The sequence below is a fragment of the Lolium rigidum genome, chromosome 6 (assembly GCF_022539505.1).
Source record: "Lolium rigidum isolate FL_2022 chromosome 6, APGP_CSIRO_Lrig_0.1, whole genome shotgun sequence".
Classification (NCBI taxonomy): Eukaryota; Viridiplantae; Streptophyta; class Magnoliopsida; order Poales; family Poaceae; genus Lolium; species Lolium rigidum.
The window spans coordinates 246,364,007-246,382,036 of record NC_061513.1 but is presented as its reverse complement, the minus strand read 5'-3'; the positions used below and the strand labels follow the sequence as shown (position 1 = coordinate 246,382,036).

At 50.0% G+C, this 18,030-nt stretch overlaps 2 protein-coding genes across 3 annotated transcripts; one reads left to right on the top strand and one right to left on the bottom strand.

Annotated features, from left to right (window-relative positions):
- LOC124666704 lies at positions 1-1,162 on the top strand. Its single transcript, XM_047204036.1, has 3 exons — positions 1-486; positions 576-761; positions 855-1,162. The coding sequence occupies exons 1-3, from the start codon at positions 1-3 to the stop codon at positions 1,125-1,127; spliced, it is 945 nt and encodes a 314-aa protein (XP_047059992.1). The 3' UTR covers positions 1,128-1,162.
- An 80-nt stretch (positions 1,163-1,242) lies between these two features.
- Positions 1,243-4,192, bottom strand: LOC124666701 (pentatricopeptide repeat-containing protein At5g25630-like). 2 transcript variants are annotated; one of them, XM_047204033.1, is made up of 4 exons: positions 4,091-4,192; positions 3,429-3,562; positions 2,394-3,314; positions 1,243-2,300 (listed from the first exon to the last, which is right to left on the bottom strand). In XM_047204033.1, the coding sequence occupies exons 2-4, from the start codon at positions 3,519-3,521 to the stop codon at positions 1,446-1,448; spliced, it is 1,869 nt and encodes a 622-aa protein (XP_047059989.1). In that variant the 5' UTR covers positions 3,522-3,562; positions 4,091-4,192; the 3' UTR covers positions 1,243-1,445. The 2 variants fall into 2 exon arrangements, with proteins under 2 accessions (XP_047059989.1, XP_047059990.1); XM_047204034.1 differs by lacking the exon at positions 4,091-4,192 and adding an exon at positions 3,698-3,998.
- Positions 4,193-18,030: the final 13,838 nt, after the last annotated feature.

Genomic DNA, 18,030 nt, shown 5'->3' with positions numbered 1-18,030 from the left:
ATGAAGCACACGACATCGGACTCCGACGTGACGAGCCTGGCGACGACGTCGCCGTCCCGGTCCCCGAAGATGTCCGCCTACTACGTCGTGAGCCCGTCGCGCGACTCCCGGGACGACGGCGACAAGTCGTCGTCGACGCAGGCGACGCCCGTGTACAGCAGCCCGCTCGAGTCGCCGTCGCACCAGTCCTCCCTCGGCCCGCACTCCAGGGCCTCCTCCGCCAGCCGCTTCTCCGGGCCCCTCCTCAGGTCGCCGTCCGGCGGCAAGGCCGCCTCCCGGAAGCGGCCCCGCGGGCACGGCAAGGGGTGGCACGAGGTCGACGTGATCGACGAGGACGACGGCGAGTACGACGGCGACGACGAGGGAGAGGTCTCCAGGGGGTGCGTCGTCGCCTTCTGGTTCTCGGTTCTGGTCATGGCGTTCACTCTCGTCTGCCTCGTCGTCTGGGGCGCTGCCCGGCGCTACAAGCCCACTGTCATCGTCAAGGTACATTGACCTCCATTGAACTTCTGAAACTAATGTGTGTAGCCGGCTCCTCTGATATACTGAATTTTTTCTGCCGTGTTTGTGTTCAGAGCTTGACGGTGGAGAATTTCTACGCCGGAGAAGGCGTGGACCGCACCGGGGTGCCGACGAAGCTGGTCACCGTGAAGTGCTCGCTCAAGATCGACGTCGACAACCCTTCCACCATGTTCGGCATTCATGTCTCTTCGACCTCGATCCAGCTCATGTACTCACAGATACCCATAGCCAACGGTCAGGTAGTGCAGCACCTCAAGAACATCAGAAAAACAAATTCCCCTTTCTGAAATTTCTTCACAATGTATAATGCATCCTGCTTCTGTGCTCTGCAGTTGGAGAAGTTCTACCAGCCGAAGGCGAGCCGACATGTCGCCTCGGTGATCCTGCACGGCGATAAGACCCCTCTCTACGGAGCCGGGGCTACGTTCTCCGACACCGGAGACACGGTGCCGCTGACGCTGGACTTGGTGGTGAACACCAGAGGGTATGTCATCGGCAGGCTTGTCAGGGTCACACACGAGAGGCGTGTGCAATGCCCGGTCGTCGTGAGCTCTCGTAGCGACAGGCCCATCAGGTTCACCCACAGTGCTTGCAGTTACACTTAGGTGGTGCCTTGAGATTTCCTGGGTAATAAAAGGTCGTGATCGTGTAGATTCTTGAGGTTGTTCATGACAAGAGCAACCATCTGGTTAATAATCAACATCTGATGATAGCATTCTGTTGGCATCACTAATACATCACATATAATTTGATCCTCCTGTCACAAAACGAGGAGACAACATCTGAATCGAGTGCCTGCAGAAGCAGAAGACCAATGTATCTGCAGAATCATACAAAAATGACCAGCATCTACGGTCAGGAGATTGGGGGAAGAATTGTGTTTTACACCAGTGTACATATGCTTGACAACATAGCATGGGCTCTTAACTGAGGAACACCATGATCTTGAATGAGCTGACGCCCTGACTGTACAAGGTACCCTGCTTCTGCCGTAGATTCTTGCAAAACCCTGAGGATCGCATTTGGAGCTGGCATGATCGTTGGAGCGGCGGCGATGTTGATGCGAACTGTCCAGCCTTGCCTGTCCCTAGCGCGCTTGTCACCTGCAGGAAACTGGAATGTGATGGATGATCACTCCTTGCCTGCTCATTAGTAGTTTCCGATCTTTGCAGCTTGCCATCATCGTCTTCATCCGAATGATGGTCTGGCTCGTTGGCGTTGTGGCGGAGACGATCATCAGGGGAGCCAGGCGCACGGTTGCCGTTCTCGGTCAGGCCGACGGCTTTCCACGCATCGGCGACGAGGCTGTGGGTGCTCTGCTTCGGCCTGACGCCGGCCTCCTGCATCATCTGGAGCACCTCCTGGGCCTTCCACGGCTGCTTCTGCTCGCTGTAGCCCCAGATGAGCGTCTCGAAGGTCCTGAGATTTGGGCGAACGCCGGCGTCGCGCATCTTCCGGTAGACCTTGGTGGCGTTGTCCATGTCGGCGACGCTGCACCAGCCGCTAATGACGGTGGTGAAGGTGACGACGTTGGGGCGGACGCCGATGCGGCACATCCGCTGCAGGAGCTCCTCCGCCTTGCCGGGCTGCTGCGCGCGGACGTAGCCCTTGGCGAGGATGCTGTACACCTGCGGGTCCGGCTCGACCCCGGCCTCCACCATCCTGTCGAACACCTTGTTGCATTTCGCCATGTGCCCCAGCGAGCTGAACGCGTTCAGCTGGTGGCTGTAGGTGACGATGTCCGGCTTGATGCCGAACTGCTCCATCAGCCCAAGAACCTGCACCCCATCAAAATGTATGCGATTCAGCAATCATCAGTGTGTAATGGAGGTGTTGTATGATCATGGAGCTCTGTCCGAGGTGCGTCGTACGTCGTCGACGGCGGCCATGTCGTTGGCGTCGAGGAAGCCCTTGAGGAGGGTGTTGAAGACGATGACGTTGGGAAGGACGCCAGCCTCTTTCATCTGACGGACACACCGGAGCGCCTCCTCCAGCCTGCCCTCCCTGCAGTAGCCGCCGACGATGATACCCCAGGTGCGCTCGCTGGTGCGCAGCCTGGCACGCATCATCTCCACAACGAGCTCCTCCGCCCGCCACGTCTCGTCGTTCTTGGCGTAGGCGCTGGCCACGGTATTGTAGGTGACCACGTCGGGCTCCACGCCGCGCGCCCGCATCCTGCCCACCACGCCCCACGCCTCCTCCAGCCTCCGGTGGTCGCACCACGCCTTCACCAGGATGTTGTACGTGGTCAGGTTCGGCCTGACCGTCGACGCGACGACCCCGTCGCCGGCGCCGCCGGCCATCATGTCGAAGATGCGCTGCGACTCCTCGGGCCGGCCGGCGATGCCGAAGCCCTTGATGAGCGTGTTGAAGGTGCTGATGGTGGGGCGGCACCCCGGGTGGTGCCGGCTCATCTTCCAGAAGGTGCTGGTGGCCTCGCCCATCCGCCCGGCCTCCACGAAGGCGTTGATCAGGGCGTTGAAGAAGATGGGGTCCGGTCGCAGCCCGGCGGCGTCGATGTCGGCGAGCAGCGTAGGGATCGCCTCGAACGTGCGCTGGCTGGTCACCGCCGAGAGCAGGGTGGTGTACGTCACCAGGGACGGCCGGTGGCCCTCGTCGGCGAGGTGCTCGAACGCGGCCTGCACCTGGTGCGGCTTCTTCGCGTCGATCAGTGCTCGCATCTCCCGCGTCCGGCTGATCACGGCCTGGCACGCGTGCCCCTTGGCGCACGTCGTGCACGCGCTTGGTGCTGGTTGCACGGCGCCGCCGTCGACTTCCTGCTTTTCCTCCTCCTGGAACACACAAAGCAACACTTTGACTGGATTGAGATCACTAACCACAGAAGTCACAGATAAACAACCGTCGACCTCTCTTACGTTTACACAAAAATCGCCGAATTCGCTTACCATGGAAGCAGATCCGTTCAGCTGTCCTCCATTGTTTCTTTTCTTGCCTGTGTTGGTCGAAGTTGAGGCCAGATGTATAGGGGCTTCTACCATTGTACCACTATATGCTTGTTCATACAAGCTAGGTCCTCAACCTGGCCAATAGTATCAGGATTGAGATGCCATAAATACAGAGGACTTTATTTCTTCCAACATACTAGTAGTCTAGTACTACTTGCTCTACACATTGAGGGGATGTCATGCAAGTGAAAATACAGAAGGATGCAAACCAGAGCTTTTCATCAGAGCCATTTCAGAACGCAGGAAGAGGAAGGAGCACATAAATTGCAGTCGATTTTGCTTAAACAGGTTTAGTATCAGCAGGTAAGCGCAACCCCGCATCGAACCAAGAATGTGCGCCTCTCTTTTTGCTTTGTTGCTCTTATCCGTTGCTCTTATCCATTCTCCGGCCAGGGGATTCAGCTAGGGCGGAGGAGCTCGAGAGGTCCGTCGTGTCCCAACCAAGCAGGAGACTGCAGGAGAAGGGCGAGAAGCACGCGCCGCTGCTCCGAGCTCGCCCCCCGCCGACTCCCCGGCGTAATTGAGCAAAACACACAAGAGAGGTAGAAAATCTACGTACACTCCCAACAGCACGAACTCAACGACCAGGCTCGGCTAGGTACCTCATTCGCTGCCGCGGACGACGCCGCCGCCTGAGCCTCGCCGTGGCCGGTGTATGGCCGGAGGAGGAGCAGGGGGAGAGACGAAGGCGTGGCGGTGCGCTGCGCTCCCGTTTTCTTTATCCGCAGCGTTGGGGGGACGAAACGATAGGCGGGGGCCGGCGCCGGTGACAGCTTGGCAAGCCAAGGCCCATGAGGGACCCGCCGTATTTTCACTGAGGCAGCGCGCTCAGCTGCTTCGTCTGATTCGCTAGCGATTTTTTTTAATATAATACATTTATTATTTCCAAAAATAATACAGTACTTGATTTCAAAATTTTGAGCAAATAATACACCGTCAAGGAATAGTACCACGGTTAGAGGGCATCGGGGAAGCCGAACCCGATTAGTGGCAGTAGGGGTAGCCAAACCCGATTCCTTCAGATTCTGTGGGTCACATGCCGCTCTCGCCGATTCCAGTAGATGGGGTCCACTAACCCGATTGGAGGCAATCAGGCATACTTAACCCGACTGGTTTCGTCGGGCTACGCGTCCATGATTTTTTGGCGCGCCAACCTGTTGCCGCCACCCCTCTTTCCCGCCAATTATTCTTGGCGGCTCTCTATAAAAAGAACTGAACCGCAAGATTGTTTCGAACAACCATTGTTTCTATCCCTTTTCTTCCACCGCAATTGTTTTGCTGCCATGAGTGTGCCCTGCTCGAACCAGGACTAGAGGCCGAGGAAGAAGAAGGATGCAAGCTTGCCCCCAGGCATTCGAGCGGAGCGTTGCTAGTGCGGCGATCTTGCGAAGGTGAAGGAGACGGAAGACTTCTCTAATAAGTTTGGCATGAAGTTTTTCATGTGTGAGAGCTATGATCCGACAAATTATGGCTCCACAAAGAGGGGATCAGAACATCCTCCTCATTCTCATCTTCATATGAATTATCGAATTCACGGGATTGATCGGAATCAAGCTCATCCTCCAGTCCATCCTGGTCTTCTTCGTCCATCATGTTGTGCATCTGCTCTTCTGCTTCCTCGCTATCAACCTCGCCACTACCATCATGTCCACCTGTTGCATGACTACTTTGTCCAGATTGGAAATTGTTACCTCCAGCATCAGAAGTTTGACTACTCTGGCCTGGATGGAACTCACCCTCGCCTTCGTGGGATGTGACCTCCTTCTCCACTGGAAGTATTAAGGCGATGGGGTGAGTTCCCCTGCGCTCGCACGCTTCTAACCAGTGCACCCACTGAGAGGTCCTGATGCAGCCCGACCTTTGGTCTCCACCGCATCATGTGCGTCAACGCCGACACGTCACACAAATTTGAATCTTCTCCTTTATGCGTGCCTACAATTGCCTATGTGGAATGGTATGCTACTTCATCCTCCGTCTTATGACCATGATAGGAATACATTGTCAAGTACGGAGGAAGTGGAGGACACCATGGATGCTCGAGGACTCAAGGCCGAGGTCGTGGAAGCATGGAAGAAGCTCCAAGCGCAGCTACACCGGAGTCTCCGGCCTCGCCGACTCACACTGGAGTCTCCAGCCCATGAAGATCAAGACCGGAGTCTCCGACCTACATACACGAGAGTCTCCGGACTAAGTGAAGCGCCAGCCATAAGTCAATTAGGGCCAAGGTCCATTTACCCCATGTATACCTAAACTACCCTACTTAGTGGCTCCCTATATATAGGCTCCCACCTCCTCCTTCATTGGGACTAGGATAGAATTGAGATGAATTGGCTTAGGCCTTTCCATGTGGGATCAAGAACACCTCTTAGTAGCTAATCACTATGAAGTTGTATCAAGGCATATTTATGTGATCGGTCTCTCACTCGTATGATTCTACTACTACGGTCTCTCATCCAAGTGATTGTACCAGCTGCATCATCTCTCTCTCTCTCTCTCTCTCTCTCTCTCTCTCTCTCTCTCTCTCTCTCTCTCTCTCTCTCTCTCTCTCTCTCTCTCTCTCTCTCTCTCTCTCTCTCTCTCTCTCTCTCTCTCTCTCTCTCTCTCTCTCTCTCTCTCTCTCTCTCTCTCTCTCTCGGGGATTCTACCTCGTGTCTCTTCCCGAGAGATTCTATCGGAACGGTGGTTCGGGCCGTTGAGATCAAACTAGAATTGTACCGAGTAGTGTTTTGTGTGTGTTCATCGTGTTCTTCACTGTGTTCTTCCTCTCCCCCCCTTTTCCCTTGGTCAATTCGAGAGATCGGGCCACACATCGAGGCTTAGCGTGCATCATATGGTATCAGAGCTCTAGGCTGCTGATACGTCCCAAACGTATCTATAATTTTTGATGCTCCATGCTTGTTTTGTTACAATTCTTATATGTTTTATGTGCATTTTTCCATACTTTTTTAGCATTTTCTGGGACTAACCTATTAACGCAGTGCCGCAATGCCAGTTCTTGTTTTCTGCTGTTTTTATGTTTCAGAAAAGTTGTACATGAAAGTTTCTCGGAATTGTACGAAACAAAAGCCCAGAGTCTTATTTTTCCGGGACGAAGACGGAACCAGAAGGACACGCGTAGGAGAGCTGCCATGTGGCAGTACATAGGGCAGGCGCGACCCCACCCTTGGGCGCGCCTGGCCCATGTACTGGCGCCTCGTCGCCTCGTTTGCTCCGCCCTTCCGCCTATTTATTCCTCGTATCGGGAAAACCCCAGGGACGAGAGCCTCCATCCACGAAAATTTCTGACGCCGCCGTCAACCGAAACCCTAGTTTGGGAGGGTTCTGCAGTCCATCCCGCACCCTGCCGGAGAGGGAAATCACCACCGGAGGCCTCTACATCGCCATGTCTTCATCCGAGGTGATGCGTGAGTAGTCCTCCACGTGACCATGAATCCATAGCAGTAGCTAGATGGCTGTCCTCTCCTTGTTGTGCTTCATGTATAGATCTTGTGAGCTGCCTAACATGATCAAGATCATCTATTTGTAATTGCTACATGTTGGTTTGATGTGGATCCGATTTACAGAGAGATTGCTTTGGTTGAGATTATGTATTATGTTATTATGATCTTGCATGCTCTCCGTTTCTAGTAGATGCTCTAGCCAAGTAGATGCTAGCGACTCCAAGAGGGAGTATTTATGCTCGATAGTGGGTCCATGCCTCTATTTAACCATGGGAAGTGGCCTTGTTCTCTACGGTTGTAGATGTGTTGTTGCTACTAGGGAGAAAACAGCGGTGTTCTATTCAAGGGTAGTTTCATCGTTTACTTTACACACATTGCTTAAAGCGATAGTCTGTTGCTTGCAACTTAATGCGGAGGGTGTCGCGGATGCAATCCTGAAGGTGGATTATTAGTCATAGATGCAGTTGGATTACGGTCTATGTATATTGTTGTAATGCCCGCATACTTTCATAGCATGTATTCTGCACCAACTGACAAAGTATCGACTTGTCAATGCCTACAGATTGTAGACTAGGGTTTTCAGGGAAGTAGAAGGCAAGTAGATCTCGAGGGTTCAGCCGGAAAAGTACTCGACTGCTCAGAAACTAGGGTTGTGTTGACAATGAAATCGATCCCCTCTTTCTCCCTCGACTCCCCCTTATATAGGAGGCGGAGCCGAGGGTTTCGTGATGTACAAGTTATAAATTCCGGGAGACTCTTTTGAGTTCGTCCCGTAATAATTACAAGTTATTATTCCTAATACAACTCTATCTTTCCAAACTATCTCGTAACTGGGCTTCCGGGCTTCATAAACTTCGGGTTTTGGGCCTTCAGTAAACCTCGGGTACCAACTTTGGCAGGCCCATTGGGGATGCCTATGCAGTAGCTCCCGAGATTTTGCTTGAATCGAAGAATCAGGGAAAATCTCCATCTTTACAATTAACATAAAATTTCTTCGAGTCAATAAATATCTTCACAAAACAAGCATATATTGTACAGGGATAATGGTAGTTGAGACTGGTTCTTCTGACGGATCAGGTACCAGTTAACTGCTCTTGTGGCAATCCCGCAAAAACCTACTTCAAGATCACGTCCGTGGACACGATCTCGGGATACTGGCGTAATTCGACATGTGCCGCTTAAGGTCTTGCCAGATGCCGAATTCCAGTCATGTTTTATCTGGTACCTAACGCGTCCGTTAGGATTTTTCTTCGTATCTGTTAGTACGGAAAAAAAGTAGCAGAGCGCATTCAGAGGCGATGCCACGCCGCGCAGGACGGATCCTGGGGTCTTACCTTCGCAAAGTATTGCGGCATTCAGAGATAAATCGCGACTGAGGCGCTCTGAGAATATATTGTCGAGTGACTTTTTCGGCTGCTGGAATAGCATATTTATTCGAGTCAACGGATGACTTGTATATTTTTATCTTGTCTTCTCGATGGGAGTATATGAAGAGTTATTTTATAACTCAAAATATGCTCACCATGACTTCTTCAATTTCATCGGGTACGCGAACAGCGTTCCCGATGGGAGTAGCCCCCGAGGCTACAGCCAAGTGTTTGTACTTGGTTGTAGGCTCACCTTTGTAGTATATTTGTCGCTATATTTTGTCAACTCTTCTAGTACTTCCATCTTTTATCGGGTGCGCGACCAGCGCTCCCGATGGAGTAGCCCCCGAGGCTACAGTCAAGTAGTTATACTTGGCTGTAGGCTCAACTTGCATAACTTTTGAACAACTCTATATTTTGTCATCCACATTACCCTCTTATCAGAAGTATAAACACTACTTCTGATAAGAGTAGCCTCCGAGCATATGAACAAATGCTTGTATTTGATCATAGGCTCTCGTCTTTTCTTTGTTGAACTGCTCGAAATTTCCCTGTCGATAACCTTGATGAAGCTACTCGAAGTTCTCTTTCAATGATGTTGTTGCTGATGATGGTTGTAGGCTAATGTTTGTCTTTCTGAATCAACTTCTTTATCAAAACCCCCTTTAAAAAGTAGCCCCCGAGCATTTTGAACAAAAACTTGTATTTGATCAAAAGCTCCCGAAGTTACCAATAATACTCCTCTGTCGCCAATCCTCGAAGCACTACGGTCGAAGTTTCCCTTATAGTGACATCAGCGCTGACGATGGCCACGATCACTGTATCGGGAAGACGCGAGTTCTGTCCTGTCACTGACTTGTGGGTCCGAAACTCTGCGGTATTTGACACGTTACGCAAGTCGTCCTCCACTTTTCTTGGCACGCACGCTGTAGCGCCTGTCTAGTTCCCTCGCAGTAAAAAGACATTTTTACCCATAGAAACACGTGTAGGGCACCAAATCCATTCTCCCATCATCCAACGGCGCATCGGTTCAGTGGCCTGCTACAAATAACCATCGTCTTCCTCATTATTCCCCTTCGCTGCGCCGTGCTCCTATTCTCTCTCTCCAAAACCTCTATTGCTACCACCACGCTCCTGCGCCCGTGCTCTTCCACGATCTCTCCAGCGCTCACACTGATGCCACCATGGGCAAGACTCGCAAGGTACTCCACTCCAGAAACCAGCATGGCGACGGAGAACCTGGAGATCTCTGAGTGGGAGAGATCTAAGATCTCGAACCAAGACATCAACCTGCTGAAGAAGCTCGGGTTGACGAAGAAGGAAGAATCGATGATCTTTCCCAGCGAAGAAAGCTTCCCGACGCCCCCATCCAATACCGGGTAACCTTCGTTGACCACCTCATCCGCGGTCTCTCTGCTCCTATCCACGAGTTCCTCCGTGGATTACTCTTTGTTTATGGGCTGCAGCTGCACCAGCTGACCCCCAATTCTATCCTCGTTCCTCCATGTCTCCATCTTTATCACCCTCTGCGAGTGCTTTCTCGGGACCCATCCGAATTGGGCCCTGTGGAAACGCATTTTCTGCATTCGCCGCAACAGCTCCCACAACATCGCCTACAATATAGGCGGTGTTGTTATCTGTGTTCGTCCTGACGTCGATTATTTCGACGTCAAATTCCCCGACTCCGTCCAAGGGTGGCGCAGGAGATGGCTATACATCCGCGATGAGTATCTTGACTCCCAGGATTACAACGTCGCGCCCTTTGACAGTACCGCAAAAATCCTTCGACGCCGATCATGGGATGCGGAAGCTATCGAAGAAGAGAAAATGGCGACAGATGCACTGATGAAGCGCATCCATGAACTCCAGAACACCCGCGGTAAAGAACTGTCGGGTATTCAAATTACATCGCATTTCCTTAGGATTAGGGTGCAGCCTCTGCAGGCTCGCAAAAACCCTATGTGGATGTAAACTGGCGAGAAAGATATCGACCGCATATCCAAATATCTCTCTGTGAAGGATTTGGAGAAGCTAGTCCGACATGTTTCGTCGTTAAGCAAAAAAGACTCAGTTCCAACCTCCTGCCGCATAGAGCCATACACCAGCACCAACGCTCTCCCCAAAGTAAGGAACTTTGTCTCTCGAATTTTCTGATTCTTATATTGGTTAACTTGCTTTCTCGACTGCTATCTTGCTATCTTACTGTCTTGCTATCGACCTCTTTTCCTTCTTAAATGTCCCTTTCTATTAATTTTTGTTCTGCAGAAGCACCAAGTCATCGCTTCTCTGCCTCCCTAACCTGAAGGTGAGGAAGTTGACGAAAGAACCGTCGTTACCGATGATTCCCAGGGCATTTTTCGCCCTGAGAGTGAAGTCGCGGGTTCTCACAAATCCGCGGCTTCCTCTGATAAAGAAACAGAATCAGAAGCTTCCGAAACTGGACACACACCTCCTTCCGCTGTTCTCCAAAGAACAAAAGGAAGAGAGGTAAGATTGAAGATTCCGGCACCACTAAACCCAGCGGGTCACCTGCCGAGGAAGCTTCCCCCGAGGAGGGGGGTGCCTTCAATCCTTACGAGTATGCCCTCGTGAGCTCGTAAGCTAATCTTCCTCCTCTTTCTTTTTATATATTGCTTCTAAATATTCTCATTATATCTTTGCGGGTAGTGGCGAGGAAGAAGAAGAACCACCCGCCAATGTGACTGCTCCGACGAGCACGTCGCGAACTTTGGTTCTCTTAGAACCTCATCGAGCAATGGAGGAAAACTCACCTCCTCCTCATCAAGACTTGGAAACGTCGACTCCTGTCGTCAGCCCCCGAGCCCCCTCGCCAAAGAGAGCGAGGATTGAGCTTGGCGAGGAACACAACTTGACCGGGAGTTCGGTAGCTCCTCCCTTGGATGATCTAAGGATCCTTGCAGCTTGTTGGTATTTTTTGTCAAGTTTTTTGCCGCCTTTTCTGTCATCTTTCTTTCTACAGCCTCTGATGCAACACTTCATCAGTCTCGGCACTCAATTTATTGGGTACCGTGATGCTGTCGAAGTTTGAAAGGTACACTTCTATGATGTTTTATTTTCATCGAGTAGACTATATTCTGTTTATCTTAGCATCTGTCTGTTTCCTTCCGCTAGAACTCTCGCCAAAGCTAACAAACGTGCTGATGATCTCGTCATCAAGCTAGAGCAAGCGAAAAGGCTCGCAAGAAGGCTGAACAAGACGCTGCCTCCGTTGGAGATCTTCGAAAGAGACTCCACGAAGCTGAAACTGCCTTAAGCGAGAAAATAACTCAACAGATTGCCCGCGACGAGGATATCATTGGCCGTTTGGAATCGCAAAATCAGCGCTTTGTCAGTAAGTTCGAAAATCACTCTTGCTCGAGTTTCTTCCAAGATTAACTTCTCCTTATACTTGTTTATAACCCGAACTTTGTTTCAGCAGGGAAAATGGGTCAGGATTTTGAACTTCAAGAACCTGAAGGGGATCGTCTTCTTGACGCCCTCTCCCTTCTTGAAATTCACGGGGATCTGGCGCGCCGTTGTATTGCCGATGCGTGGACCGCACTTCACACGCCTCTTCCCCTACTTCTTCCCCAAGCAGACACAACCAACTACCTTCTCTGAGCTTGCCAAGCGCTTCCATCCCCAGGAAGATCTTGGCCTCGCTTTTCGACGGGAAAGTTTGAAGGTTGGTGTCGAAGGTACCATAGCCTTGGTTGCCGAGAGCCAACAAATTGTCGACTGGGCGAAGGCTGGCGAAACGAAGGGAATAAACAAGGAGAAGTGGAAGTCCTTGGTGAAGACTGCGAAGCCATATTCTAAGAAGATCCTCTCATTCCTGGGACACAAACCCGCTGCTTCCTCCAGTTCCGCCAAACCGGAGGTCAAGTAGACCAACTTACTCCTCCGTTCTTTGCTTTCGCTTTTGGTAGTTGTCGATGTCTTCATGATATACGACTATTTTTGTCGACTCGCTAGGAGGTGACCTTTTGTAATGGACCCCTACTTTTGTAAATATCCCGACTTATCAATGAAAAGGAGTCAACTATTGTGTGGTAATTGATTTCGACTTTTTCTTTCTTCCAGTTGGTGTTTGATAATTATTCGAAGACTGCTGGACCATCACCTGCTTCCCCTACTACATCTCGCTCTAAACGGATAGCTGATGACGTTTTATTGGATGATTCCTCATGCGTTAACTCTGAACTCCTGGAATTATCTGAACTTCGGCAGCAACTCCAAGCCATGAAGAAACAGTCCCTCATTGTCATGGATCAATCCCGCAAATCTTCCGAACGGGAAAAAATAGCTCTTCAACGGGCTCAGGAAGCCTTAGCACTTGAAAAATTCTGCAGTTGCCGAAGCTTTACAAGCTACTATCCCGAGAAAATTATATGCTTGACTTGATGAATGACGCAAGCCTGGATATGGCGGGTATGTTTCACGATCTTTGATTCTTCTGATTGCTATCCATAACCACTATCTTTTGCATCAGTATTGTATCCTTCCCCATGATTAGGCTCTTTTTTGGATCGCTGCTGCCGAAGATCGTCGAGTTGATGCGAGATCGAAGCTTCTCGTTCGATCTTGCCTCAGACAATGATTCCAGTTTTTGGTCTTCTCCGGATCGGACCCGTCAAATTGTGCGGATTTCAGGACCGCGCTGGTCAGGTCCGTGAATATCTTGAGTTCTGTACCAAGACATTGGCCATGGTTTATAATGCCATGTTTCCTCGGAATGCTTCAGCCCAAAACTCTCCACGACTTGATGGATAAATTCAAAAGTGTTCATCGAGTCCATGGATTTGTGAAGGCTCAGTTGATGGCGGGTGCCAGGTGTGCCATGATCATGCTTGCGGATCCGCTATCCGAAGTTGGATATGACCAACATTGTCGAACCTTTGTCATGCTCGACTAAGGAAGCGAAGAAGAAATGTCGACAAGATCAATGACGAGGTGACATCATGTCGCCGAAAAGATGATTGAAGATCTTCTTCGGATGGATGCTGACTTCTTCTTGGAGAGCCATTATGCTCGATTCCATGGGTGCCTCTGCGAAGGATGAAAGGATAAACATAGATGACATGATCATGAGACTTGAATGAATCTTCCCTTTCTGCCGAATTTTGTCCTAAAGTAAAAGCGAGATATTGTGTATATATTGCGAGAGCTATGTATAGCCAAAATGAGTTGTGTTTATTGTTTCCTCCTTCTTGAGCCCCCGAGTATTTTCGGTAGGCATATCTATGTTTGCTGTTTGCGATGTATTTTAAATCAAGGCAAATAAGTTGTAAGTTATATATTGTGAGGATTGAGTATTATATTGTTGAATCTGCGGGTTGCAAGCCTCCGTGCCTGTCGAAGAAAAAGATGTATATCACCAATATATTTACTATATTGTAGCACCGCGAGCCCGCCTCATTAAAAACCTTTCAGCCCCACTCGGTGCCCTGAAAGGAAAAGAGTGCGTCTGAAAACTCGCGGGCTTTTCAGTACATTGTATGTTTACATGTATAACTCTATTTTTGACTTATGCGTAAAAACGCCTAAGCTGCGCCACGTTCCAGGGGTTTGGCTCTGCGATCCCTGTCTTCTTGTCCTTTATTCTGTATGCTCCTCCTTCGATTACTTCGGTGACGATGTACGGGCCTACCCATGGCGACTCGAATTTTTCATGGCTATCCTGTGTGAGCCGAAGAACCAGCTCGCCAACTTGGAAAGACCTTGGTCGCAGACATCGACTGTGGTAATTTTTCAGGTCTTGTTGGTACTTGGTGACTCTTGACAGTACCTCGTCTCTAGCTTCGTCGAGTGCATCGACATCGTCCTCCAGTGCCTTTCTCGAGGTTTCTTCATCAAATTCCGCCACTCTCGGAGAATTGTGTTCTATTTCTATCGGGAGCACTGCCTCGGCTCCATGAACCAGGAAAAACGGAGTTTCTTGTGTCGCTGTGTTGGGTGTCGTCCGTATACTCCATAGCGCGCTAGGCAGTTCTTCTGGCCAGGTGGGTCGAGTTTTTTCTAGTGGTGTTAGCAGCCGTTTATTGATGCCATTGCAGATGATACCGTTCGCTTTCTTGACTTGACCATTGGTCTGCGGGTGCATAACTGACGCAAAGTGTAGTTTGATGCCTACCTCTGCGCAATATGCCTTGAATTCCTTGGAGGTGAAATTGCTACCGTTGTCCGTGACGATATTGTGCGGGACACCGAATCAAAAGACGATACCTTTAACGAAACTTATTGCCGATGCTGCATCTGGCAAAATTATTGGTTTTGCCTCGATCCACTTGGTAAACTTGTTGACAGCCACGAGCATATATACTTATCCTCCTGGCTATGCCTTGTGTAATTTCCCCACCATATCGAGACCCCATTGTGCGAAAGGCCACGACAAGGGTATTGGCATCAGCTCTGCTGTCGGGCAGTGGGGTTTTGCCGCAAATCTTTGGCATGCATCACAAGTACGTACTATGTCCTTTGCATCTTCTATTGTAGTTAACCAGTAGAATCCTGCTCTGAAGACCTTTGCTGCTATAGCTCGACTGCTTGCGTGGTGTCCACATACTCCCTCGTGTACATCCTTCAAGATAACTCTTCCTTCTTCGGGTGTAACGCATCGCTGCAATACTCCCGATATACTTCGCTTATACAGCTCTCCTTTGACCACGGTAAAGGCTTTGGATCGTCGAATAACTCGCCTTGCTTCTACCGGATCTTCGGGTATTTCTTTCCTTAAGATATATGCTATGTAAACCTGCATCCTCGGAACTTGCACCACCATCACCTCATGTGATTCCTCTTTATCTCCTGATGTGTTTGCTTCTGATCTTGCTGGAGCCCTCGAATCTTTCTCAAGCTTCTCCTTTTTCTTTGGTTGTTTCTTCGCCTTAGTTGATCTTTCATTTATCTCCTCCCAAAATACGCCGGGTGGTATTGCTAAGCATTGCGACCCGATGTTTGCCAAAACATCGGCTTCATCGTTGCTGAGTCTGCTAATATGATTCACTTCACACCCATCAAAAAGTTTCTCGAGTTCGTTGTATACCTCCTTGTATGCTATCATGCTGTCATTGACTGCGTCGCACTGGTTCATCACCTGTTGAACCACCAGTTGGGAATCGCCGAAGATTTTTAATCGGGTTACTCCACAGGCTTTCGCCATCTTCATCCCATGTATGAGTGCTTCATATTCCGCCTCATTGTTAGACGCGTTAGGAAACGTCATCTGCATCACGTATTTCATCTTATCTCCTTGAGGTGACACTAATATCACGCCTGCTCCAGCTCCTTCTAGCCTCTTGGACCCGTCGAAGTTCATGGTCCAGGTTCTCGACAAATCTGGGGGTCCCGTATTTTGCAGCTCCATCCACTCTGCGACAAAGTCTGGTAAGATCTGCGACTTTATTGCTTTTCTTTTCTCATACGTGATGTCCCGAGGGAAAAGTTCGATTCCCCAAAGGGAGACACGACCCGTAGCCTCTGGGTTGTTCAATATGTTTGATAAAGGCGCCTCGTTGACCACTACTATCGGATGCGCCGAAAAGTAGTGTCGCAATTTTCTTGCGGTTGTAAACACTCCATATGCCACTTTTGATACTGCGGGTACCGCTGTTTTGAAGGCGATAAGACTTCACTGATGAAATATACCGGCCTCTGGACTCCATGAAGTTTCCCTTCTTCTTCCCTTTCGACCACAAGTACCGTGCTAACCACCTGAGGTGTGGCTGCGATATATAGCACGAGAGGTTCCTTTTCCTTAGGCGCTACCAGTATTGGTGGTGTCGAGATTGTGCGCTTGAGGTCCTCAAAGGCTCTTGCTGCTTCTTCGTTCCACTCGAACTTTTCCCCTTGCTTGATTAACGCGTAAAATGGCAATGCCTTTTCTCCCAACCTGGCGACGAATCTGCTTAAAGTCGCGACTCGCCCAGTTAGCTGTTGTATCTCTTTGAGATTGGTTGGCTTCCTCATTGTTACAATGGCTTGAATTTTCTCTGGGTTAGCCTCAATTCCTCTTGCTGACACCAGAAAGCCGAGAAGCTCTCCTGCAGGGACGCCAAAAGAACATTTCGTCGGGTTCAGCTTGAGGCAGAACTTGTCTAGGTTGTCGAAAATTTCTTTGAGATCCTCAATCAAGGTTGATCCCTGCTTTGTTGTTATAATGACATCGTCGATGTACACTTGGACGTTTTTTCCAATTTGTTTGGCAAGGCACTTCTGCATCATCCTCTGATATGTTGCTCCCGCGTTTTTTTAGCCCGAAAGGCATTGTTCTGTAGCAGAACACGCCATAGGGTGTTATGAAAGCTGTTTTGACTTCATCTTCTTCTTTTAGTCGTATCTGGTTGTAACCAGAATATGCTTCCAGAAAGGAAAGACGTTCACAGCCTGCCGTGGAGTCGATAATTTGATCGATCCTCAGGAGGGGGAAGTGATCCTTTGGACAATGTTTATTGAGACACGTGAAGTCGACGCACATGCGAAGGACCTCTGTGTTTTTCTTCGGGACCAGCACTGGGTTAGCTACCCACGTGGCTTCTGTGTGTAACTCTTTGATAAATCCTGCTTCTCTGAGTCGATTAATTTCTGACAGCATAGCTTTGCGGTTTGGTTCCGAAAAACGCCGCAAAGGTTGTTTGATTGGTCTAGCCATTGGATCCAAGTTAAGAGGGTGCTCGGCAAGTACCCTGGGAACTCTTGGCATGTCAGCTGGACACCATGCTAAGATTTCCCAGCGCTCACGGAGGAACTCAACGAGCGCGCTTTCCTATGCGAGATCCATGTTTGTTGCGATAGCTGTCGTCTTCTTGGGATCTGTCGGGTGAATCTGTACTTCCTTCGAGTTTTGGGTGGTATCAAAGGTTGGCTCCTTTAGCGACCTCCCTCCGTCTGGCGGCACGTCATAATCAGTTGTTAGCCTTGACGCCATATATTCTGCTTACATCCCGAAAGTTTCTGACGTACCGATGGATATCCTTGTCACACTTATCCGCTAGCGCGAAACTGCCTTTTACTGTGATTGGGCCCTTAGGTCCAGGGAGTCTCCACAACAAGTATGTGTAGTGTGGTACCGCCATAAATCTGGCATACGCGGATCGTCCTAGTAAAGCATGGTACTGTGACGGGAAATCCACGACTTCGAACTCCAGCTTCTCTCTTCTGTAATTCTCTCGGGTTCCAAACTGAACGTCGAGATTGATCTTTCCCAATGGATAACTTGGCTTATCCGGTGTAATACCATGGAAACGCGTGTCAGTTGGTGTTAAATTCGCCAAGGATATATTCATCTTCCTCAATGTATCTGCATACATGAGGTTTAAACTGCTGCCTCCATCTATGAACACCCGTGAAACGTCGAATCCTGCAATCACCGCCGGTAGGTTCAAAGCTGATTGCCCTGGTCGAGGGAGTTGTTGCGGGTGGTCCGCTATGGTGAAGACGATGTCTTTCCTCGACCAATTCAGGTATTCGATCGTTTGTGGCGGCATTTTTTCTGCCATAAAAACTTGTCACGAAATCACCTTTTGAGCTCTATTGGATGGCCTACCCTTCTGAATCATCGAGACCGCACCATTGGTGTCGATATAAGGACCATTACTTGGAGCTGCCGCTAATTGCAACAGGTGTCGATTTTCGTCCGTGATTGCGGGTGGAGGTGGAAGGTATATCTCACCCCCTTGGCCCCTGAGGGTTCCTGTTTGCTTCCTGTACATTGGCATGCCTGCGCCTATGCTAAGT

Bases quoted from the DNA above. Each gene is read 5' to 3' on its own strand.
- LOC124666704 (XM_047204036.1), top strand. From the start codon at position 1: ATGAAGCACACGACATCGGACTCCGACGTGACGAGCCTGGCGACGACG. The intron at 487-575 runs GTACATTGACCT...GTTTGTGTTCAG, and splicing joins AGCCCACTGTCATCGTCAAG to AGCTTGACGGTGGAGAATTT. The intron at 762-854 runs GTAGTGCAGCAC...TGTGCTCTGCAG, and splicing joins TACCCATAGCCAACGGTCAG to TTGGAGAAGTTCTACCAGCC.
- LOC124666701 (XM_047204033.1), bottom strand. From the start codon at position 3,521: ATGGTAGAAGCCCCTATACATCTGGCCTCAACTTCGACCAACACAGGC. The intron at 3,315-3,428 runs GTAAGCGAATTC...TGTGTGTTCCAG, and splicing joins TGAACGGATCTGCTTCCATG to GAGGAGGAAAAGCAGGAAGT. The intron at 2,301-2,393 runs GTACGACGCACC...GATGGGGTGCAG, and splicing joins ACATGGCCGCCGTCGACGAC to GTTCTTGGGCTGATGGAGCA.